Genomic DNA, 26,332 nt, shown 5'->3' on the forward strand with positions numbered 1-26,332 from the left:
ACTCCCACAATCTATCTATTTAAGAGCACAGACCTGCCTGATAAAAGTCGTAGGAAATGCTGTAACCTAGTACTTAAAAGGACTGCAATCACAACTATTCCCTACTCCCAAGCTATCTGTATATTTGTGCGAAAATTGGCTTGAAATTAACAAGGTATAGCGCACACAGCAACAGCGGTGCCGTCTAACACGCAGCTGCAGCAGTGAGAAAATGGTGGCGACGGGGAAAATGGCTTGGTCTTATAGGGCAAGGACATGTGACATACACTGCCAATCACACATGCCCTTGCTTGTGTGAAAAAAAGCACTTCGCTCCGTGTGTGCGCTGCTGATAGGCTGACAGATTGCACCTCCCCACTGCAAATGCGGGAAAGAGAAAAAAAAATGGAGATCTTCATTGTTCCTGCAGAGATCCATCCCCTGCCCCTCCCCCCGCCCCGCTGTACACTCAAACTGCGTATTAACATTAATTTTCATCATTACTGAGAAAAAATCCAGTTATGATTTTGGTGCACGAACAGTTATCGAACATAACCTCGAACAGCCGAATTTTTCTCAAATTGTTCGTGTTCGCCGACCGGCTCGAACACCGCCCAAAACAGCTCGAATTTGAGATTGGCGAACAGTTCGAGTAGAACAACGCTCATCTCTACTGTTGACCCACATCGGGGAATGCAGGCACGGCTGGTATGCAGACAGGCGGGTACTAGCAGGCACGGCTGGTATGCAGACAGGCGGGTGCTGGCAAGCACAGCTGGTATGCAGACTGGCAGATACTGGCAGGTAGGAAAGCAGGCTGGATAGGGACCAGTACAGACTGGGATACAGGAACAGAGCTGCGGGTGCGGTGGACTAGCAGAGCAGAACCGCAGGCACGGAGGACAAGCGGAGCAGAGCAGAGCGAAACCGCAGGTGCGGTGGGCAAGCAGAGCAAAGCGAAACCGCAGGTGCGGTGGACAAGCAGAGCAGAGCGAAACCACAGATGCGGTGGACAAGGAGAGCAGAGCGAAACCGCAGGTGCGGTGAACAAGCAGAGCAGAGCGAAACCGCAGGTGCAGTGGACAAGCAGAGCAGAGCGAAACCGCAGGTGCGGTGGACAAGCAGAGCAGAGCGAAACCGCAGGTGCGGTGGACAAGCAGAGCAGAGCGAAACCGCAGGTACGGTGGACAAGCAGAGCAGAGCGAAACCACAGATGCGGTGGACAAGGAGAGCAGAGCGAAACCGCAGGTGCGGTGAACAAGCAGAGCAGAGCGAAACCGCAGGTGCAGTGGACAAGCAGAGCAGAGCGAAACCGCAGGTGCGGTGGACTAGCAGAGCAGAGCGAAACCGCAGATGCGGTGGACAAGCAGAGCAGAGCGAAACCGCAGGTGCGGTGAACAAGCAGAGCAGAGCGAAACCGCAGGTGCGGTGAACAAGCAGAGCAGAGCGAAACCACATATGCGGTGGACAAGCAGAGCAGAGCGAAACCGCAGATGCGGTGGACAAGCAGAGCAGAGCGAAACTGCAGATGCGGTGGACAAGCAGAGCAGAGCGAAACCGCAGATGCGGTGAACAAGCAGAGCAGAGCGAAACCGCAGATGCGGTGGACAAGCAGAGCAGAGCGAAACCGCAGATGTGGTGGACAAGCAGAGCAGAGCGAAACCGCAGATGCGGTGGACAAGCAGAGCAGTGCGAAACCGCAGGTGCGGTGGACAAGCAGAACCAGATACACACAAGGTACTTGCAATGAAGTAGCGAGTGGACACAAAACTCACAAACAGAAGTGCAGAGACAACGAGTTAGAGTTAGGTGCAGGTTCAGACACTGCAGGAAAAGGGAAGGTTCGGACATAGAGACAAAACAGGTAACAGGCTAGGACACAGTTCAGACAGGAACTGAACCAGGAACAAGATACAGGAACGAGCCTGGGAACTCAGCCCCCAGGGTGGCGGAAACAGACTAGAAGTCACAGATACAGGTAACAGGCCTGGATATACAGCCCCCAGGGTGGCGGAACAGACTAGAAGTCACAGATACAGATAACGGGCCTGGTTATACAGCCCCCAGGGTGGCGGAGCAGACTAGAAGTCACAAATACAGACAAAAATAGCAAATAAGTGGTACCCAGTTTGTTACAATAATAAATAGCAAGAGGGTAAAACATAACCTTTATTCAGTATTATTTTTTAGAAAAGGTTCAAAAAAAGGTGCAACGTGCATGCATAAGTACAAGAAGTACCAAAGTATAAAAATATTAAGACACAATAGGAAACTTATCCTGATGGTGTTCCTATATAAGCAATAGGTCACACAAGACCTTTGAGGAAATAATTTCTCAGGTAAATGATGAATACTAACAAAGATAATCTCACTGGTATAGTTCACCAAACAACCTTTCGACAGGAAGTACTTCCACCAGCTCAGGGGTACTGCGATGGGGAGCCCTTGTGCCCCCTTGTATGCTAACCTTTTCCTGGGCTGGTGGGAGGAAACTATGGTCTTTTGTGAACCAGCCATCCCTCTGAGTGACAACGTCATTGTTTGGCGACACTACATTGACAACATTTTTGTTATCTGGAGGGGATCGGAATCTTCGTTTGGTGATTTCGTTACACAACTTAATGTGAACAACATTGGTCTAAGATTCACACATGAATGTAATTATAACAAACTACCATTTCTTGATGTCTGTGTTCAGAGAAATAACACTGGTGAATTGAGCACTAGTAACTATAGGAAACCAACGGCTACAAACTCTCTCTTGAGATGGGAGAGTAGTCATCCTGGCGCTCTTAAGAGAGGAATTCCGAAAGGACAATATTTAAAGATACGCAGGAATTGCTCTGATCTCGGTACTTTTAAGAAACAGGCCCATGACTTACGTGGACGTTTTGTTGAGAGAGGCTATCCTGAATACATACTTGCTGAGGCCTATAATGACTCACTATCTAGAGATCGAAAGACTTTGTTGACCCCCAAGGTTATGAAAGAAAAGGAGGGGATCTCAAGGTTCATTACTACCTTCTCCAGTGGGGCCAAGGGAGTCAGAGAGATTTTGAAACGCCACTGGCCGATCTTACTTATGGATGCAGACATCAAAGAAACGGTAGGTCCCTTTCCTCAGATTACCTATCGTAAAGGCAGATGGCTCAAGGATAGGTTGGTTCATAGTTTTTTCAAAGAGACATCAGATCCATCATGGTTGGGTAACCAGACAAAGGGTTGCTACAGTTGTGGCAATTGCTGCGCATGTAAATCCGTGATAAAGGGCAGATCCTTTGTAGGGAATGTGACTGGGAAAGAGTATGTTATACGTCATTTTATCAACTGTCGCACGACAGGAGTGATTTATAAAGCTACATGCCGTTATGGAATAGAATATGTGGGCAAGACTAGACGGGAATTTAGAAGAAGGATAAGAGAACATGTCCGTGATATTGTAAACAAACGTGACACCCCAATATCGAATCACATTAATGTCAATCATGGGGGTGATGTTAACTTCATTCAGTTTATGGGAAATGACAGGATTGCACCCTCAGTCAGAGGTGGTAATTGGGACCAGAAAATCCTACAAAAAGAATGCAAGTGAATTTTCTGGCTCAGGACAACACAACCCTCAGGTCTTAATGAACAACTATCCTTCTTTTTTATAGTGAGAGGGCCAATCAGGGTTATCCTAGAGAGGGTCAGCCGTCGACGAGTGGGGGCGCCATTCTCGTTTCCCTTAGGGTGCCAACCTCCGCGGTAGGTAAGGCTAGTTAAGTCTAGCTACCATAGGGACATGCAAGATCCTCTCCTTTCTCCCCCTTTTTCCCACCTTGCCATACACATGTTTGTGTCGATATGCGAGCTCAGTGATCCCTGGCTATTTTTTCCATTTTTTGTTTACCTCTATACTACCATATTCTTCCCTTATCGCAATTGGCTTTGGTAATTCTGCGTTCATTTGCGTACGCTTATGTAGATCTGTGACTAGGTACTGTACATAATTTGTGGTATGTGGTCTGTTGTGGCTCTTATTCTTTATATTTGGGCTTATTTGATCACATTTTGACGCTTTCATATTGCTTATAATTTAGCGTCTGGCACTAGTTCATCGTGAGCATGTTTGTTAGATACACGCCCTCTATTAGCATATTGTATCTAGGAAGCGATTTTGAGATCACTACTGCGATTCATTTTGAGATCGCTACTGCGCATGCGCGACTCTAGTGCGTTCCATATGCGTTCCACAGACCGGAAGTTGTCATTTTTTATCGTCCTGTGTGGTCTGCGCACAGGATATGATGTCATACCCGGAAGTAAACGCTGTTTTCAGCATGCAGAACATGTATAAGAGGCACTGCAGCAATGGGTACTACTAGCCAGCCACTAAAGCATATCCAACGAATGGAGGCATGATTATAGGCACTTTACTTCCCTGATGATCAAAGGGAAATGCGTCGGGAGCCTGCCTGCGTTGAGACTGCATACCCATCATTAATGGAGGATCAGATAAGTTGAAAAATTTCCTCTATGATTATATAATAATGTTTAATGCCACAAAATAGTTTATTCAGTTGTGGATATAATGAATACATTCTTGTTGTTGTTGTTGTTCTGTATGGTTGGCTGAGTTGCTTTATACACTTACTAGCGTATACCTTTCCCATACGCTGTGTATTGTATTTACATCAATACCTTATCTTATTTGGCTGAATTATGGATGGGAAATAGCTAGAGAGGACACGGTTGTTTGGTGATCTATACCAGTGAGATTATCTTTGTTAGTATTCATCATTTACCTGAGAAATTATTTCTTCAAAGGTCTTGTGTGACCTATTTCTTATATAGGAACACCATCAGGATAAGGATAAGTTTCCTATTGTATCTTAATATTTTTGTACTTTGGTACTTCTTGTACTTATGCATGCACTTTGCACCTTTTTTTGAACCTTTTTTAAAAAATAATACTGAATAAAGGTTATGTTTTACCCTCTTGCTATTTATTAAAGTCACAGATACAGGTAACAGGCCTGGGTATTCAGCCCCCAGGGTGGCGGAAACAGACAAGATACAGGACAGGACCTGGCAACTCAGTTGCACAGAACACACTGAAAGAAAGTGTTGCTCAGGCACCTCCTACTGGGTGGAGGGGGTTTAAGTATCCAGTGACTCACAGCAATAGGCTGGGGACGCATTAGGAGTGCGCACACAGTAACTATAAGAATCAGGCAGTAACCGCGCCGCCGCCCTAAGCAATCAGACAAGAGACATGCACACAGCAGGTACTGGAGCAAAGTGTGCAGCCTGGACTGATAGGTAAGATGGCGGTCTTGCATGGTGCGAGGTGGTAAGCCATGCCAGCACGCCACCAGGGATGTTACAGTAGAATGCGTTGAGAACAATAAAAAATAAAAATGAAAAATGTAAATCAAAATTAACATCCCCTGGAGGTCTGGATTTGGAATGATACTCAAAATCAAAGTGGAAAATCAAATTACAGGATGATCCAACTTCAGTGGAAATGCCTCAAGACAAGGAAATGATGCTCAGCAGTGTGTGTGAACTACGGAAAAAAAGGGTAAACAATAGAGACACCCACGCTAACTAGTGTGTCATTGTATCAAGTATGTCAGCAGCTAGTGACAATCAACATCCCTGGATTGATAAATACTTGAATTGCCAAATAAAAACTGGAAAATGCCACTGCACTAAAAATACTCACTTCAATGTACCATAAATTATGACCAATTAGGAACAAACCTGCAATGTCCACAGCTAATATTTTATTAACAAAAAGTGATCCAGATGTATGTTCCGCAACATACAGTATATCCGTATCACTCTTTGTTAGTAAAAATAGCACAGTGGCATTTTCCAGTTTTTAGTTGGAAATTCAAGTGTGTGTGACCTCCACGTGCCTGTATGACCTCCCTACAATGCCTGGGCATGCTCCTGATAAGGTGGCGGATGTTCCCCTGAGGAAATCTCCTGCCAGACCTGGATTAAAGCATCAGTCAACTCCTGAACAGTCTGTGGTGCAACGTGGCGTTGATGGATGGAACGAGACAGGATCTCCCAGATGTTCTCAATTGGATTTAGGTGTGGGGAACAGGCAGGCCAGTCCAAATCATTAATACCTTCATCATGCAGGAACTGCTGACACACTTCAGCCACATGAGGCCTAGCATTGTCATGCATCAAAAGGAACGCATGGCCCACTGCACCCCTGCATATGGTCTCACAATGGGTCTGAGGATCTCATCCCGGGACCTAATGGCAGTCAGTCTACCTCTGGCGAGCACATGGAGGGCTGTGCGGCCCTCCAAAGAAATGCCTCTCCACACCATTACTGACCCACTGCCAAACCGGTCATGCTGCAGGATGTTGCAGGCAGCAGAACATTCTCCACGGCGTCTCTAGACTGTCACCAGCTCTCATCCGTGAAGATCACAGGGCGCGAATGTGGAATCTGCCAATCTTGGTGTTCTCTGGCAAATGCCAATCGCCCTGCACGGTGTTGGACTATAAGTACAACACCCACTTGTGGACGTCGGGCCCTCATAACACCCTCATGGAGTCTGTTTCTGACAGTTTGAGCACACACATGGATGTTAGCGGCCTGCTAGAGGTAATTTTGCAGGGTTCTGGCACTGCTCCTCCTGTTCCTCCTTGCACAAAGGAGGATGTAGCAGTCCTGCTGCTGGGTTGTTGCCCCCCTATGGCCCCCTCCATGTCTCCTGATGAACTTGCCTGTGTCTGGACACTGTGCTGACAGACAACTGCCTTTCTTGCCACAGCTTGCATTGATGTGCCATCCTGGATGAGCTGCAGTACCTGAGCAACTTCTGTGGGTTGTACTGTAGACACCGCCTCATGCTACTGTACCTCTAGGGGTGAGAGCAATGACATGATGCAAAAGTGACAAAAACAGCAGCCAAAAAGAATGATGATTGTCTGAGTTCACCACCTGCAGAACCACTACTTCATAGGGAGGTTCTTGCTAATTGACTATCATTTCTACCAGTTGACTGTTCCATTTGCACAACAGCGGGAGAAATTGATTCACAATCAGTGTTGCTTCATAACTGGACAAGTTGAATTCACAGAAGTGTTATTGACTTGGAGTTACATTGTGTTAAGTGTTCCCTTAATTTTTTGAGCAGTGTATAATGCTAATAGGAGGAGAACCTTAACAAACTCTTATCCTATGGATATAGACATTATATAATAATATTATATAATATAATAATATTATAGTACAAGTGTACTCCAAAATGCTGCAGAAGTAGATTGGGGTCATAGAAAAAGTCACTTGTTTTGACAGTGGCAACAATCTAGATGGATGCTGTATCATCCATTCATCATAGGGACTCATTGTAAAAAAATATTAGTAAAAGCACAGTATAATGCACTTTCTGGAAATAAGATACATATTGTGCTTACCACGTCGCTCGATTTTCAGTGTTGAGAAAACTGTCATTGGTGGCTGCCGATACCACTTGTAAATGCAGCATTCAAGGTAGACAGGAATAGGGAATTGAAATGGATGCATTTCTGGCAAGAGATGCCCTTAGTCGTAGTAGGGCATCAATTGCCAGAAATGCGTCAGTTCAATTTTATCAATGGATCCACTCTGTTTTTAAACATTTTCAATAAAGAAATTGGTTTTATTACCGGATGGTTGTGCCGAAGATTACCCCATTCTTGTCTAGCCATAATGCTCTTTCCTATACCATTAAATAAATGGTATATTATCATAAACAGACTAGATGGAGGACAAAAAGATTCTCTTTTAGTCTTCAGCTGGTGAATGGATGGTGAAGACATTATACCATATTTTTCGGATTATAAGACGCACTTTCCCCCCCCAAATTTGGGAGAAAAATGGGGGTACGTCCTATAATCCGAACAGCAGTGGAGCTTACCGGCGTTAGTGGAGCGGGGTCCCAGGGTCGCTGCTGCTGGAAGCTTCTACCTTCTGACAGAGGCAGGAGTCAGGAGATGGCTTTGGGCTCCATGCTGCGGGTCCCATGCTTGTAGTAGGAAGTGTACGGTGGTGCGGGGGCTCCGCCGTCATTTTGTAAAAGCCGGAGCCCTGCACCTTCCATACTCTTCTATCTGGTGGGCTCTGGGAAAATGGCCACCAGAGGCAGCGCAGGCTCAGATTGAGATCTCGGCTCCCGAGATCTCAATTGCCTCAATGGCCTCCGGGGACTATTTTATTTTCTTGGAGCCCACCGCATTAGAAAGTATGAAAGGTGTGGGGCTCCTGCTTTCTCAAAATATCGGCTGAACCCCACACCACTGAACACCTCCTACTACCTACAAGCATGGGACCCGCAGCTATTTGTTGACTCCTGCCTATGCCGGAAGGCAGGATCTTCCGGCAGCAGTGATCTCCCGACTCCTGCCTCCGAACGCCCCGTCGTGCCTTGACCCTGCCACCTGTGACCCCGCTCCAACAACGCCTCGGCCCCCCAGTTAAGCTGATTATAACACGCACTGGTTTATAAGAAAAACATTTTTTTCCTATTCTCCTCCCCAAAATTTGGGGTGCGTCTTATAAACCGGTGCATCTTATCCGCAAAATCTGGTATATCGGAAACAATGACGTGCGGTTCATAGATTGTAATCGCTCTTATGAACGTAATTTCCTATTTCAGGTACAACCATATACAATGATAATCCCTTTCATGCTTCCATTAAGTGGTACAGCAGATACATTGATGATATACTGTCACGGGTGTGTCAGAAGTGACAGACAGTCGACGTGCAGTTGGTTCCAGGAGAGCTCTACGTTTGGCATTACAGACATCTTCTTAGCGGCTGTCTCTATGACCCAGCCGCTACCTTCCTCTAGCTAATTAACACCCTGCCTGGGTGTATAAATACCTGCTGTGTTTCAGAGGGAGGTGCTGGTGATATTCATTACTACTTGTGAAGGCTTTAGAAAGAGCAGTACGTCATTCTCTCTGGAGCTTGAGGACATGGGCGCATTTGTCTGGAGTTCGTCTAAAGCTAAGCAATTTCCCCCTGTTTGTCCACCCCTGATGTCTATAGTGTTTAGTGGAGATCGACTAGTGCTCATCTCCTCCCTTCCCTAGCCTTAGCCATATGCCAGGGAAAGACAGGACGAGGTATGCATGCAGCGATTGGTGAAGAGTCAATAAAGGGACGTTAGGGGAGACAGGGTGATGCTAGATTAACCTAGGAGGTCTCCACTTCACCCCTTTCCCTAGATCCTGGGCCCCCTTTCCCTCTTCCCTTTGTGTTGCACTAAGTCTATCCCACACCTTGCGTGACATTATCGCCGGCCGAGCACATTTTGAAAAGGAAAAAAAAAAAAAAGACTGACTTTGTTTTTGTTTTTTTTCCCTCTTTGTGTTTTTGGGCGTGGACTTTTTTTTTTCCTTTCTCCCTTGGTATGGGTACTGTTGCAGAGCTCTCAGAGCAGTTCCGCTGTCTGTCCCTGGAGATGAATGACTTCCACTTTGAGGTTCAGCAGCAACATCAGCCGCTACTGGTCGCTAATGTGGGGGTCTCTGCAGGTAGGCCTGTCTAGCCTGAACCCAAGGTTGCCCTCCCGGACAGGTTTTCAGGAGGTAGGGACAAGTTTTTTGTATTCAAGGATGCCGGCAAACTGTATTTTAAACTTTGTCCTTACTCCTCTGAAAATGAGGAGCAATGGGTTGGTATTGTGATCTCTCTACTGCAGGGAGATACTCATACTTTTCTTTACCACAGGACTCGGTTTGTCTCCAGTCTGTGGAGGGGTTTTTCGGGACTCTGGCCCTCATCTGTGATGACCCTGAGCGAGTGGCCTTGGCTGAGTCTAGGCTACGTCGCCTTCAGCAGGGGAATCGGTCAGTGGAGACGTACAGTTTGGAATTCCGTAGATGATCAACGGATTCCAAATGGAATGACTCAGCCCTTAGAAGTCAATTTTGTCAGGGGCTTACTGAAAGGTTGAAAGGTGCCTTGGCAGTATATGAAACCCCTCAGTCCTTGAAGACTGCCATGTCGTTGGCCATACGTCTTGATACATGCCTTCGGGATAGACGGGTGAGACCACCTTCTCCGGGGCCTTCTTGTCGGGGTTGTGTACTTCTGCGGAGGGAGCGGTCTGCAGTTGCGCCAGTACTGGGGGAGGTGGAGGAACCCATGCAGTTAGGGGGTATCTCTACATTATACATCTCCCCGGAGATTCGCAGGAAAAAAGGCGTATTTTTTTTGTGGGAAAAAGGGACATTTTGTTGGGACCTGTCCTGCAATTCCTAAACAAAAGGAGTCTTGATTAACTCTTGGTAGTCAGGAGTTGAATAAACAAGGGGTACATTTGTTATCAACCTGAAGTTCCCGCTTTGTCCTGTCAGCAGAGGTGGTGCTAGACAGCAAAACCGAGAACATTTCTGTGTTTGTTGACAGTGGAGACGGAGTCAGCATGGTTGATGATGAGTTTGTGAAAACTCATGGTCTTGCTTGCTGTGCTTTAGCTGAACCTATTTCCATCTTTGCCATTGACTCGGCGCCACTTGCACAGAAAGCATTTACTCGGATTGTACATAATGTAAAACTGAGGGTGAGGTCAGTTCATTGTGAAATAATCCCTTGCTATGTCCTGGACAATCTTCCCACACCGATTGTTTTGGGTATTCCTTGGCTTGTTAAACATAATCCATTGGTGGATTGGCAAACCGAGGAGATTATTGAATGGGGTGATTACTGCCATGAGAACTGTTTAGATATTTCCCTTGCTACTGTCTCTACGGAAATATTGCCTGCTTTTCTGTCAGGTTTTAAGGACGTTTTTTCTGAGAGGGGGTGTCATGATTTGCCTCTTCATTGTGTTTATGACTGTCCTATTAACCTGATGTCCGGAGCTAAACTACCGAAATCCAGACTGTATAATCTTTCTGGCCCTGAGAGACAAGCCATTAAGAATTTCATTGTGGAAAGTCTGGAGAAGGGACATATCAGACCCTCATCTTCGCCTGTGGTGGCAGGGTTCTTCTTTGTGAAGAAAAAAGATGGCGGTCTACGTCCCTGTTTAGATTTCCAGGAATTAAATCAAATTACCATCCGTGATCCATACCCTCTTCCTCTGATTCCTGATTTGTTCAGCCAGGTTGTAGGAGCTAAGGTATTCTCCAAGTTGGATTTAAGGGAAGCCTACAACCTGGTTAGAATCAGAGAAGGGGACGAATGTTAAACAGCGTTCAATACCCTGGAAGGACATTTCGAGAGTCTGGTTTTGGTTTGACCAATGCACCTGCGTTATTCCAGCATTTCATAAATTATATTTTCCATCATTTGGTGGGGAGGTTTGTGGTGGTCTATCTGGACAATATTTTGGTTTACTCACCTGATTTTGAGACTCATCGGGGGCATGTTAAGCAGGTGCTCCAGATATTAAGGGATAACAAACTTTATGCCAAACTGGAAAAATGTGTTTTTGCTGTTCAGGAGGTGCAGATTTTGGGGTACTTGTCATCTTCAGGTTTTCGGATGGATCCGGAGAAGATCCGTGCAGTCCTTGATTGGGAACGTCCCGAGAACATGAAGTCTCTACAACGTTTTCTGGGCTTTACTAATTTTTAGCGGAAATTCATCCAAAATTACTCTGCTATTGTGAAACCCCTTACTGACATGAGTAAGAAAGGGTCTGATTTTTTCCAAATGGTCGAATGCTTCTCTCCAGGCTTTTTCTTCCTTAAAGAATCCTTTTGCCACTGCACCTATACTCAGTCAATCGGATGTTTCCCAACCCTTTATTGTGGAGGTTGATTCGTCAGATGTTGGGGTTGGGGCTGTGTTGTCTCAGGGTTCGTCCCCTGGTAAATGGTGTCCATACGCCTTTTCTAAAAAATTGTCTTCGGCTGAGAGAAATTAGGACGTGGGTAATAGGGAACTTTTGGCGATCAAATTGGCATTCGGGGTATAGCGACATTGGTTTGAGGGGGCTGTCCATCTTATTACTGTTATTACTGACCATAAGAACCTGTCATCTATCCAGTCAGCTAAACGTCTCAACCCTAGGCAAGCCAGATAGTCCATGTTTTTCACTAGGTTCAATTTTGTTGTCACTTTTCGTCCAGGGGTCAAAAATGTCAAGGCTCATGCTTTGTCCCGGAGCTTCCCTGGTGGTGGTGACGATAAGAACCCTGCCCCGATATTACAGAAAGGGGTAGTCATTTCGGCACTGTATCCTGAACTGGAGGGTGAGGTGTTGAAGGCTCAGGGGGATACCGCTGCCTCCTGCCCTTCAGGAAGGTTATTTGTACCATCTAATCTGCGCCACAAAGTAATTAAGAAACATCATAACTCTGTGCTTGCTGGGCATCCGGGTGGTAAGGCAACTGCGGACCTCCTCTCTCGTCGTTTTTGATGGCCGGGGTTGCATCGTGATGTAATTGAACATGTAGCTGCTTGTAGTATTTGCGCGCATTCTAAGGTTTTGCATACCTGTCTATCTGGCACTCTTCTTCCGCTTCCTATCCCTAGAAGGCCATGGACACACTTGTCCATGGATTTTATTACTGACCTACTGGGTTCTGCAGGCAAAATGGAGGTTTTCGTGGTAGTAGATAGGTTCAGTAAAATGGTTTATTTTGTCACATTGCCTGCATGGCCAAATGCCAAGACACTTGCTCAGGTGTTCATAAATGAGATTGTGAAGCTTCACGGGGTTCCCTCCAATGTGGTGTCAGATCGGGGGACCCAGTTTGTTTCCAAGTTCTTGAAGGAATTCTGTTCTCGACTGAGGGTGCAGCTGTCCTTTTCGTCTGCCTTCCACCCTCAGTCGAATGGTTAGACTGAGCGTGTTAATCAGAATTTGGAGACCTAACTCAAGTGTTTCGTCTCTGAAAATCAGGAGGATTGGGCATCCTACTTACCGCTAGCAGAATTTAGCATTAATAATCATCGTCAAGAATCCACTGGCAGGTCACCGTTCTTCGGTGCATACGGTTATTACCAATAGTTTGGTACCTTTAGTGGAGGAGGAGCTTCAGGAGCTCCTGAGGAGGAACGGTGTGCTTCGTCGCTCTCCTCGGTATGGCAGGGTGTTCTGAGTAATTTAAAGATCATGGGAGACGTATGGCTGACAGAAAACGCTTGCCAGGTCCGGACCTGAATGTGAATGACTTTGTGTGGTTGTCTATAATATAAGACAACCACACATTCAAGAATATAAGATTGAAAGTTCCTTCTTGGAAGCTGGGACCAAGGTTTATTGGTCCCAATAAAATATCCGCCGTCATAAACCCAGCAGCATTTCGTCTTGAACTTCCTCAGGCCCTTAAGGTCTACAACGTGTTCCACAGGTCCTTACTCAAAAAGTATGTGGAACCTCTTGAGCCCTCACCTCTACCACCTCCCCCAATAATGGTTGATGGTAATCTGGAGTTCCAGATTTCGAGGATTGTAGATTCTTGTCTCCAACGTCGTTCTCTACAATACTTTGTGCACTGGAAAGGCTATGGTCCAGAGGAGAGGATATGGGTTTCAGCGTCAGAGGTGAACGCTCCCAGGTTGGTTGGCTCATTCCACACCTCTTATCCTGAGAAACCCGTTCCTGAGTTTCCGGAGGCCACTAGTAGAGAGGGGTACTGTCACGGGTGTGTCAGAAGTGACAGACAGTCGCCCTTCAGTTGGTTGCAGGAGATCTCTACGTTTGGCATTACAGACACCTTCTTAGTGGCTGTCTCTAGGACCCAGCCGCTACCTTCCTCTGGCTAATTAACACCCTGCCTGGGTGTATAAATACCTGCTGTGTTTCAGAGGGAGGTGCCGGCGATATTTATTACTATTTGTGAAGGCTTTAACAAGAGCAGTACGTCATTCTCTCTGGAGCTTGAGGACATGTGCGCATTTGTCTGGAGTTTGTCTAAAGCTAAGCAATTTCCCCTGTTTGTCCACCCCTGTTGTCTATAGTGTTAAGTGGAGATCGACTAGTGCTCATCTCCTCCCTTCCCTAGCCTTAGCCATACGCCAGGGAAAGACAGGGCGAGGTACGTGTGCGGCGATTGGTGAAAAGCCAAAACAGGGACGTTAGGGGAGACAGGGTGACGCTAGATCAACCTGTCTCCCCTAAGAGGTCTCTGCTTCCCCCCTTTCCCTAGAGTCTGGGCTCCCTTTCCCTCTTCCCTTTGTGTTGCACTAAGTCTTTCCCACACCTTGCATGACATTTACTCATTATTTGAGACAATTATATATAGTGAATATAAAGTCTACACACCTCTGTTAAAATGCCAGGTTTTGCCATATAAAAAATCATACTAAGAAGAATCATTTTAGAACTTTTTTCACCTTTAATTTAACCCATGATCTGTGCAATTTAATTGAAAAATAAACAGATCTTTTTTTATTGAAACAGAAACATAAAGAACTAAAATAATGTGGTTGAATAAATATGTACATCCTAAATCTAATACCTTGTTGAAGTACCTTTACATTCATGATAGCATTCAGCCCCGGGAGACATCACTAGAGTAGAAAAGGTGGGGGAGTTGAATATCTGTTGGTTTTATTATTCTATAAGAGGGACTACGTCATTGAATTAGGGATTGCCCAAGTAATGGACAGCCCCTTTAATTTTTCATTTTATGTGAACGTTTTTTTTTTTTAAGATATACTACACTTTGTCTGGTGATAGGTGTAAGTCATTAGTAATACTTATAGACATTTTGTCATTTACCAAAACAAGGTCATGATTTATAACTGAACTGGTTAAACCTGAGCTGCAAAGAGTTTTAATTCATTTGTGTCTCAACTGTTTGCAAAAATAAATCAGTAGTGCAATGTTTGCAAATATGTCTGTATATTTGACTTCTACATGACATGCTTAATGTATGAGACATAAATGTTTAGGTGCGACAGCAGGTAACCAGGCAGGTTCTGTAATTTACTTACTAAACAAATTCTCCCATATGTCTTGTCAGTTGTCTTCATTTGTACATATTTTATCAACAGTAAAACTCTGCATCAATAAAGTATCGTCCTGAGTCAGTGGTGCACAAACCATGGCCCGAGGGCATGTACCACCGATGCTGGTCCGTGCTGCCTTCTGTTCATCTCTTAATCTTGTTTAGTACATCAAAGAAGCAGAGGAGTGGAGCGGTAGCTGGGCATGAGTGTGGTTCTCTCTTTTAAGGGATTTGAAAAACACTAGGCTATTACAATAATTTTTGTAGACTACAGTGGACACAGCTGCACTTATGCACAGCCACCTCTTCTCTTCTCATAGAAAAAATGGCACTCTATAGAGAAATGTAGGCACTCTGTGTGCACTATAAAGCTGTATGTTGGTACAGCTTTATCAGAGCTGTGGAGTCGGTGTCCATTTTGGTGGAGTTGGAGTCGATGTAAAATGGACCGACTCCTAAAATAAATAACAAATAGGATCCATTACTACAATGCAGGATGTGCTGTAAATGTTTTCATAAGAATTTGGGAAATTTATGAAATGTCCTATAAATGTCTGTCCTATTCCTGATCTAAGGATCTCGGCTTTTAGTTGAGATTAATCTATGCTGCACTTTATGTACATGGTCAGTAGTGAGGCAGAGCTGTGGAGTCGGAGTCGTGGAGTCAGAGTTGGGAGTCAGGGAAATTGAGGAGTCGGACTCTGAGATTTGGCTTACCGACTACACAGCTCTGAGCTTTATGCACGATATGGCACTATATGAACTATATGAGCCACCTTTTGCTTTGATGACTGCTTTGCACACTCTTGGCATTCTCTTGATAAGCTTCAAGAGGTAGTCACCGGAAATGGTCTTCCAACAATCTTGAAGGAGTTCCCAGAGATGCTTAGCACTTGTTGGCCCTTTTGCCTTCACTCTGCGGTCCAGCTCACCCCAAACCATCTCGCTTGGGTTCAGGTCTGGTGACTGTGGAGGCCAGGTCATCTGGCGTAGCCCCCCATCACTCTCTTTCTTGGTCAAATAGCCCTTACACAGCCTGGAGGTGTGTTTGGGGTCATTGTCCTGTTGAAAAATAAATGATGGTCCAACTAAACGCAAACCGGATGGAATAACATGCCGCTGCAAGATGCTGTGGTAGCCATGCTGGTTCAGTATGCCTTCAATTTTGAATAAATCCCCAACAGTGTCACCAGCAAAGCACCCCCACACCATCACACCTCCTCCTCCATGCTTCACGGTGGGAACCAGGCATGTAGAGTCCATCCGTTCACCTTTTCTGCGTCGCACAAAGACACGGTGGATGGAACCAAAGATCTCAAATTTGGACTCATCAGACCAAAGCACAGATTTCCACTGGTCTAATGTCCATTCCTTGTGTTCTTTAGCCCAAACAAGTCTCTTCTGCTTGTTGCCTGTCCTTAGCAGTGGTTTCATAGCAGCTATTTTACCATGATGGCCTGCTGCACAAAGTCTCCTCTTAACAGTTGTTGAAGAGATGTGTCTGCTGCTAGAACTCTGTGTGGCATTGACCTGGTCTCTAATCTGAGCTGCTGTTAACCTGCGATTTCTGAGGCTGGTGACTTGGATAAACTTATCCTCAGAAGCAGAGGTGACTCTTGGTCTTCCTATCCTGGGGCAGTCCTCATGTGAGCCAGTTTCTTTGTAGCGCTTGATGGTTTTTGCAACTGCAATTGGGGACACTTTCAAAGTTTTCCCAATTTTTCGCATTGACTGACCTTCATTTCTTAAAGTAATGATGGTCACTCATTTTTCTTTACTTAGCTGCTTTTTTCTTGCCATAATACAAATTCTAACAGTCTATTCAGAAGGACTATCAGCTGTGTATCCACCGGACTTCTGCACAACACAACTGATGGCCCCAACCCCATTTATAAAGCAAGAAATCCCACTTATTAAACCTGACATGGCACACCTGTGAAGTGAAAACCATTTCCGGTGACTACCTCTTGCAGCTCATCAAGAGAATGCCAAGAGTGTGCAAAGCAGTCATCAAAGCAAAAGGTGGCTACTTTGAAGAACCTAGAATATAAGACATATTTTCAGTTGTTTTACACTTTTTTGTTAAGTATATAATTCCACATGTGTTAATTCATAGTTTTGATGCCTTCAGTGTGAATGTACAATTTTCATAGTCATGAAAATACAGAAAAATCTTTAAATGAGAAGGTGTGTCCAAACTTTTGGTCTGTACTGATATATATATATATATATATATATATATATATATATATACACACACACACACACATATATATATATACATATAGTATAGAAATGGCAGAGACCATTTAAATGGAATCTGTCAGCAGGTCTTTTTCTATGTAATCTGACAGCAACATAATGTAGACTGATTCAAGCGATGTGTCACTTAGTCTACTGGGTGCAGCAGTTGTGATACAATCACAGTTTTCTCTTCTGCAGATCCAACGGTGCTCAGATTGCTGAGCTGTGTATAACCACACCACATCTTTCTGTAATCAGTGGTGGCGGCTTGGTTGGAACAAGAGGCCCAACACACCTAATCCTCTAGTGATAATCTCCTGCTGATAAAACACTGATTTTATTGAAACAGCAAAACACAGCCTGGTATGTGACACATTGCTGGAATTAATGTATCTGCCCCTACATCATGGTTCTCTCAGATTATATATAAAAAAAACCTGCTGATAGATTCCCTTTAATACGCATCCAGAACGTACCTCTTCCAACAAGCTTGTAATCTTCCAAAATTGATGGTGTAATAGATAAATTATATTGGTGCCCAGTGCTGGAATAGTTATGATTCTGTAATTCCAATTTAAAGTGACCCTCTGGTCCCAGGACCAAATTTAACATGTGATGGGGTAAAAGAAGCAACAATACCTGGTGCCCGCTTTTTGTTTCTCTCTATCACCGATCTACCATTCCTTTTTTTGCCCCCAACATGGCCCAAGCACTCTTCAAACTAGCAGATGCCATGAGAAGGTGAATAGCTATGTTGGAATAAAAAAGAGGGTATGCTAAAATAGTTTGGCAGCAAAAAAAATGTAAAAGAAAGTATTATTGTTTTCTACAACCAAGTGTAAGAAGGAATACTAGGTAGACCTGCAGCAGAGACAACAACTCATTGCTGGAGATCTCCTACAATGCCATTAATAGAAAATAACAAAGGTATACCACATTTATGTGTAAGAAAATAGGTGTATTCTGTGCTATCACAGGTTCATTCTCACCTTCACAATGCACTTAATGGTAGAACAAAGAGTAATCCCAGCATCTGTTAGAACCCACTCATCTCTTAGCACCCCTCCGGCATATATAAGCTCCAAAAACCTTCTCCCTTGTTTGTCATCCAACACCTGGATGTGAAAATAGTCCTGTAAAACAGATTCATTTTCTATTTATTGTTTTTGCTGTAGATGATCTAATCCTATAAAGAAAACCAGAAACTCATCCCAACCTGTCATAATGTTTAGAGTACATTCACAAATGTTTTTGAAGTTGAATTTTCCAGCAGATGTTTGGGCAGAATTCTGACACCAGGATTTCTGCTGCAGATTTGCAGCTTGAATTGGGCTTCTCCATTTGTTGTTACCAGCCACAAATTCCAGGTAGAATCCATATAGAACCTACTTCATATAGCGGTTTTCAAATCTTTAGTGGAAATGTTTGTGGCTGTAAGAACGTGAACATTATCAATAAAATAAATATTGAATTGTTAGAACTCTGAGGTTTTTTCTACTATGGACTAAAATTTAGCAAATGGGTGAACAAAAAAAAATATATATACGGCACCCATCTTTCCATATGTGTGACCTATCTTGCCATTCCTATCATCTGCACTACCCTGGTGTGTTTGAAAGCTGTTCAACACTTTCTTTTCTTTATGACCAGCCTGTTTTACTTTGCTTGTATTATATCCTGCTCTGGCCCAATTTGTAATTATCTGATAAACCTGCGTCAGAAGCCTCTCCCCTCCCCTTAACAGCTGAATACATTTACTAGTATATATATTGTGAAGCCTAAGTCTGGTTGACGTAGTCTGGCCAGTGTGAATTCACCAAGTGTGGCATTTAATTAATCCTGAAGGGAACTAAAGGAAACAGGATACCCAGGCAAAGTAAATGATGTTCCTGTTTGTCTTTACTCTCTCCTCTATAGTCCTTCACTTTCTACTAATCCCCCTAATTCCTACACCTAGTAAGAAACTCTTCATTTCTCCCTCCATCCTCCGCACTCATCTCACCTCCTCCTCAGAACTATTCCTCAATATTCATTCCTGTGTTTCCAAACACAGACTGCCACCTCATGCCCTCTCCTGCTCCCACCTGCTAACACTTTCCCTGCTCCTTCTGACTGCTGGCAATATATCTCCAAATCCTGGTCCTCCTCACCACATCCCCAGAGTCACTTCCACCTCCTATCCACGATCTGTCACAAACTCTTGCAATCCTTCTAACCTTATTCCCATCCGCCCAGGCCCCCGCCTCCCCTGCCCCACTAAAAGGAGCTCTATGGAACGCTTGCTCTATGTGCAACAAACTTGCCTACATCCATGATCTTTTCATTACTAACAAACTCTCCTTCCTCGGCATCACCGAAATCTGGCTCACCTCCTCTGACGCGGCCTCTCCAGGTGCACTTTCGTACGGTGGATTCCATCTTTCTCACACCCCTCACTCCAATGGCAAGCATGGTGGAGGAGTAGGTTTTCTCCTGTCAGGCAACTGCTCCTTCACCCATATCCCACTGCCACCCTCCATTACTCTCCCCTCCTTTGAAGTGCACTGTGTGCGCATCTACTCCCCCTCCAACCTCCAACTGGCCATCGTTTACCGTCCTCCAGGACTAGCCACCACCTTCTTTGACCACTTCACTACCTGGCTGCTTCATTTCTTTTTCGCTGATATCCCCACTATCATCATGGGTGACTTCAACATCCCCATTGATATTTTCCACTCATCTGTCTCCAAGCTTCTATCCCTCACTTCTTCCTTCGGCCTTGCTCAATGGTCTTCTGCCCCACTCAGAAAGATGGCCACACACTGGACCTCATCTTCACCCGCCTCTGTTCCCTAACTAACCTCTCTAGCTCACCTCTCCCTTCTTTCTGACCACAACCTACTCACATTCTCTACCCTCTCTTCTCCAGGTGCTAAAGCCCCACTCCACAAACTTGCACACCCTCGCAGAAATCTCAAACACCTTGACCTACACTCACTCTCTGAATTCCTTCTCCCTCTCACAGGCTTAAGTTCATTACACAATGCAAATGCTGCTGCCACTTTATATAACACTACAACAGCTGCAGCTCTCAATTCGGTCGCCCCCTCATACATACCACGGTTCGCCCACTTAATTAGCAACCCTAGCACACCAACCTGACTAAAGAACTGCGAAGGGCCTCCAGAGTTGCTGAGTCGAAATTGAAAAGGTTCCACTTCAACGAGCACTTCATTGCATTCAAACAGTCCCTCACTACCTTCAAGTACACACTCAGTGCAGCAAAACAAACATACTTCTCATCTGTCATATCCTCCCTGTCTCACAACAATAAACAGCTTTTCAAAACTTTCAATTCTCTCCTCTGTCCCCCAGCACCTCCTCCCTCTCTTCTCATCTCAGCCAAAGACTTTGCCACATTCTTCAAGCAGAAGATTGATAACATCAGACAAAGCTTTTGCCTAAAGTTCCCACAGCCCCTTCTCACACCTACTCAATCCTCCTCCTCCAAAACCAGCTTCTCTACCATTACGGAAGATCAACTCTCGTCTTTACTCTCCAAATCACACCTCACCACCTGCGAACTTGACTCAATCCCATCCCACCTCATCCCTAACCTTACCATTATCCTCATCCCAAACCTAACCCACCTTTTCAACCTGTCACTAACAACTGGTGTCTTCCCCTCATGCTTCAAACATGCCTCGATCACACCCATCCTCAAAAAGCTATCCCTTGACCTATCCTCTCTGTCTAGCTATCACCCCATATCACTTCTCCCCTATGCCTCAAAACTACTGGAACAACATGTCCATTCTGAACTGTCCTCCCACCTCTCCTCCGGCTCACTCTTTGACCGCCTCCAATCTGGCTTTCGACCGCACCACTCCACTGAAACTGCCCTGACTAAAGTCACCAACGACCTACTTACTGCCAAATCCAAGCGACACTACTCTGTCCTCCTCCTCCTGGACCTGTCATCTGCCTTTGACACAGTCAGCCATTCCCTCTTACTACAGACTCTCTCATTTCTTGGCATCACGGACTTGGCCCTATCTTTGATCTCTTCATACCTAACTGACAGGACATTCAGTGTCTCCCACTCACACACCACCTCCTCATCTCGCCCCCTATTTGTCGGTGTCCCCCAGAGTTCAGTCCTAGGACGCCTGCTCTTCTCCATCTATACCTTCGGCCTGGGACAGCTCATAGAGTCCCATGGCTTTCAGTATCAACTCTATGCTGATGACACACAGATCTACCTCTCTGGACCCGATATCTCCTCCCTACTAACCAAAATCCCACAATGTCTGTCCGCTATTTCATCCTTCTTCTCTGACAGATTTCTAAAACTTAACATGGACAAAACTGAATTCATCATCTTTCTACCGTCTCACTCAACCCCCCCAACTGACATATCCATCAAAGGCAATGGCTGCCCACTCTCCCCACTCCCGCAAGCCCGCTGCCTCGGGGTAACCCTGGACTCTAACCTCTCCTTTAAACCACATATCCAAGCTCTTTCCACTTCCTGCCAACTCCAACTCAAAAATGTTTCCCGGATCCGCACATTCCTCAACCACGAATCTGCAAAAACACTAGTGCACGCCCTCATCATATCCCGCCTCGACTACTGAATCCTCTTGCTCTGTGGCCTCCCTTCTAACACTCTCGCACCCCTCCAATCTATCCTAAACTCTGCTGCCTGACTAATCCACCTGTCCCCCCCCTATTCCCCGGCCTCTCCTCTCTGTCAATCCCTTCACTGGCTCCCCATTGCCCAGAGACTCCAGTTCAAAACCCTATCCACGGCATACAAAGCCATCCACAACCTGTCTCCCCCATATATTTGTGACCTAGTCTCCCGATACTTACCTACACGCAACCTCTGATCCTCACAAGATCTCCTTCTCTACTCCCCTCTTATCTCCTGTTCCCACAATCGTATACAAGATTTCTCCCGTGCTTCCCCCCCTACTCTGGAACTCTCTACCCTAATGTATCAGACTCTCGCCTACCGTGGAAACCTTCAAAAGGAACCTGAAGACCCACCTCTTCCGACAAGCCTACAACCTGGAGTAACCCTCGCTCCACCATTCGCTGCACGACCCGCTCTACCCTCCCCTACTGTATCCTCCCCCATCCCCTGTAGATGGTGAGCTCTCGCGGGCAGAGTCCTCGCTCTTCCTGTACCAGTTGCCGACTTGTATTGTTCAAATTTATTGTAATTGTTTGTGCTATGTATATCCCTTTCACATGTAAAGCGCCATGGAATGAATGGCGCTATAATAATAAATAATAATATATATATTTATATATTTTTTTCTCACTGATGGTGGAGCGCTGCTGCTCTTTTTTTGCTGCTTCGAGGGTTGAACATCTTGGCCAAGGTTATTTTTCTATTTATCATGAAGGTTACTATGATAAAGTACTGCATATCATGATTTGTTAGTGGAACTTGATAAGACGCCAGATTTTCAGATATTAAAAATGAACAGTCATAAAAATAATATTGGAATAACCGGTAAGGACAGAGCCTCCGGTAAAAGAAAAAAAACAGCAAAATGCAAAACATTACTTTATCTTAGTTTTTGCATGAAAAGAATTTACTAATTGTCACCGCTGATCAGTCTAGTGATTCTGGTTTTGTGAAATTGCAAATTACATTAGCATGGATTTTTTTTTTTAAACAAGTGCCAGATTATATATATATATATACAGTACAGACCAAAAGTTTGGACACACCTTCTCATTTAAAGATTTTTCTGTATTTTCATAACTATGAAAATTGTACATTCACACTGAAGGCATCAAAACTATGAATTAACACCTGTGGAATTATATACTTAACAAAAAAGTGTGAAACAACTGAAAATATGTCTTATATTCTAGGTTCTTCAAAGTAGCCACCTTTTGCTTTGATGACTGCTTTGCACACTCTTGGCATTCTCTTGATGAGCTTCAAGAGGTAGTCACCGGAAATGGTCTTCCAACAATCTTGAAGGAGTTCCCAGAGATGCTTAGCACTTGTTGGCCCTTTTGCCTTCACTCTGCGGTCCAGCTCACCCCAAACCATCTCGATTGGGTTCAGGTCTGGTGACTGTGGAGACCTGGTCATCTGGCGTAGCACTCCATCATTCTCCTTCTTGGTCAAATAGCCCTTACACAGCCTGGAGGTGTGTTTGGGGTCATTGTCCTGTTGAAAAATAAATGATGGTCCAACTAAATGCAAACCGGATGGAATAGCATGCCGCTGCAAGATGCTGTGGTAGCCATGCTGGTCAGTATGCCTTCAATTTTGAATAAATCCACAACAGTGTCACCAGCAAAGCATCCCCACACCATCACACCTCCTCCTCCATGCTTCATGGTGGGAACCAGGCATGTAGAGTCCATCTGTTCACCTTTCTGCGTCGCACAAAGACATGGTGGTTGGAACCAAAGATCTCAAATTTGGACTCATCAGACCAAAGCACAGATTTCCACTGGTCTAATGTCCATTCCTTGTGTTCTTTAGCCCAAACAAGTCTCTTCTGCTTGTTGCCTGTCTTTAGCAGTGGTTTCCTAGCAGCTATTTTACCATGAAAGCCTGCTGCACAAAGTCTCCTCTTAACAGTTGTTGAAGAGATGTGTCTGCTGCTAGAACTCTGTGTGGCATTGACCTGGTCTCTAATCTGAGCTGCTGTTAACCTGCGATTTCTGAGGCTGGTGACTCAGATAAACTTATCCTCAGAAGCAGAGGTGACTCTTGGTCTTCCTTTCCTAGGGCGGTCCTCATGTAAGCCAGTTTCTTTGTAGCGCTTGATGGTTTTTGCAACTGCACTTGGGGACACTTTCAAAGTTTTCCCAATTTTTCGCACTGACTGACCTTCATTTCTCAAAGTAATGATGGCCACTCATTTTTCTTCACTTAGCTGCTTTTTTCTTGCCATAATAAAAATTCTAACAGTCTATTCAGTAGGACTATAAGCTGTGTATCCACCAGACTTCTGCACAACACAACAGATGGTCCCAACCCCATTTATAAGGCAAGAAATCCCACTTATTAAACCTGACAGGGCACACCTGTGAAGTGAAAACCATTTCCGGTGACTACCTCTTGAAGCTCATCAAGAGAATGCCAAGAGTGTGCAAAGCAGTCATCAAAGCAAAAGGTGGCTACTTTGAAGAACCTAGAATATAAGACATATTTTCAGTTGTTTCACACTTTTTTGTTAAGTATATAATTCCACATGTGTTAATTCATAGTTTTGATGCCTTCAGTGTGAATGTACAATTTTCATATTCATGAAAATACAGAAAAATCTTTAAATGAGAAGGTGTGTCCAAACTTTTGGTCTGTACTGTATATATATATATATATATATATATATATATATATATATATATATATGTATATATATATATATATATATATATATATATATAAAATTATGATGGAAAATGATTTACATTTACAAGCTACATGAAAACAATAAAGAATAACGTTAAGAGATAAAATCTCACAAATAATACATGACATTACCTTCAGCATCTGTTTGACTTTCTTTACGGTTTGGCCCCGAGGAATGTCAAATGGTTCGCACAGACTATCAAACGCTATAAAGACCTTCATGTTATTTTATAAAAATCTATAAATCTCAAGATATGTGATTAGCAGATCATGCCTGGCATCTAGTGAGGGTAGACCTTTTAAAGTGCGTTCTCTTGCTTCTTGGTAGGAAGCACTAAGACAAGTACCTCAGTCTGTTTTCTTGCCAAGCAGAAAAGAAACAAATCTCCACCCAGCCTATATCTAAGCTGCAAACAAGGCAAGTGCCTACAGGTTACAGACTATCATGACTGACCACAGAGTAAGCACATAGCACTCATCATTCCCTGTTACCACTCAGCTGTCAGTGAATAGCAACAGTGAGATTTAATCTCTGTGCTCATCGATGAAGGAGATTTTAAGATATGTTAGGTCTTTCTGTATCTTGTCTGACAGTTGACAATACACATCCATAATTAAAATCAAAATGCTGTTAGGACAATATAATCCATTTCTATTAAATGGATGAATTAAATACAATAAAACTACAAGGTAAATCCTTTGTGAGAAATCAGAGCCAAAAAGAAGCCACCTACAGTCTTGTAGTGGTCACTAAAGTAACACCCATGTCATTGCTAGAAGCAAAAAAAAAAATCATAACTTAAAGGCGTAGTCCGAAACTAGCAATTATTTTAAAGGAAATCTGTCAGCAGGTTTTTGTAATCTGAGGACAGCATAAGGTAGGAGTTAAAACACTGAATTCAACGATGTGTCACATGTCAGGTTGTGTGCTGTTGTTCACTTACACTGAAGGTTTTATCACCTGGTGATTATGATTCCCTGATACTACAGCAGCTACAGCAGTGCGTCTATGCTAATCCATCTCTGCCCCCTCCTCTGATAAGCAGCCCCCTGTCCCATACATGTTTATTGTGTAAATGTATATACAGTAGGTATGGCAGAGGTGAATCTAGGTTTTCCTAGGTCAAAAATTCAGTTTGGCACTCCTCCTATATAGAGCTTAAGCAGTTTGAGTAGTTGTCATGTGACTGCTCATATGTGATTTGCGTACTTACAGTGACGTGCCACCTAGCTGCTCTTCCTAATTCTCTCAATGTTCAGTGAAAAACTACAGCCCCTGCTTCAATGAGAGAAACAGGAAAGGAAGCTAGTTGGCATGTAAGCATAAAAATTGCATATGAGTGATCATGTATTGACACTGGAACTGGCAAGCAGAGCTGAATCCTGACAGTGAGTATATTACACACTGTTAGGATTTGGCATGCTATAGTGCTTAATTTTCTAATTAATGCTTCTAACATAAATACGAATATAGTAATCCTTAACTTGTCAGATGGTTATCTGATGAGTTATGGATTGCTACATGTGTACAGAATCAGAACTAATAATACTACATGAATACAGCACCAGAACCACCATCAGTACAAATATACATTGACGAGCAAAAGGGTAACAATGTTTTGAACTTTTGACTTTCAGGCTCTATATCTCCCCATCCACTTCTGCTTCGAACGTGAGACTACCATAATTTTATAGACAAATATCTTGGCTATTTCATACATAAATTTGACTTGCAACTATTTAGCATATGATTAGTTATGCAGATTCTTGTCATGTCACTGCATTGTTACTGTTTTGCTCCTCGTAGTGGAAAAATCTTTTTCCT

The 26,332-nt window shown here is 44.2% G+C and overlaps 1 protein-coding gene across 1 annotated transcript in view; it reads right to left on the reverse strand.

The window, feature by feature from the left end:
- The window catches only part of ANKUB1 (ankyrin repeat and ubiquitin domain containing 1), a 78,386-nt gene extending 53,509 nt beyond the window's left edge, over positions 1-24,877 (reverse strand). Inside the window, exons 1-2 of the mRNA XM_073674701.1 lie at positions 24,640-24,877; positions 18,125-18,268 (exon numbers count right to left, since the gene is read on the reverse strand). Of these exons, the coding sequence (XP_073530802.1) occupies positions 18,125-18,268; positions 24,640-24,729 (234 nt within the window). The 5' untranslated portion in view covers positions 24,730-24,877. The remainder of the gene's footprint in view (positions 1-18,124; positions 18,269-24,639) is intronic.
- Between the last annotated feature and the right edge of the window lie 1,455 nt (positions 24,878-26,332).

The sequence above is a fragment of the Phyllobates terribilis genome, unplaced genomic scaffold (assembly GCF_046119375.1).
Source record: "Phyllobates terribilis strain yellow unplaced genomic scaffold, ASM4611937v1 Scaffold_3__8_contigs__length_932513732, whole genome shotgun sequence".
NCBI lineage: Eukaryota > Metazoa > Chordata > Amphibia > Anura > Dendrobatidae > Phyllobates > Phyllobates terribilis.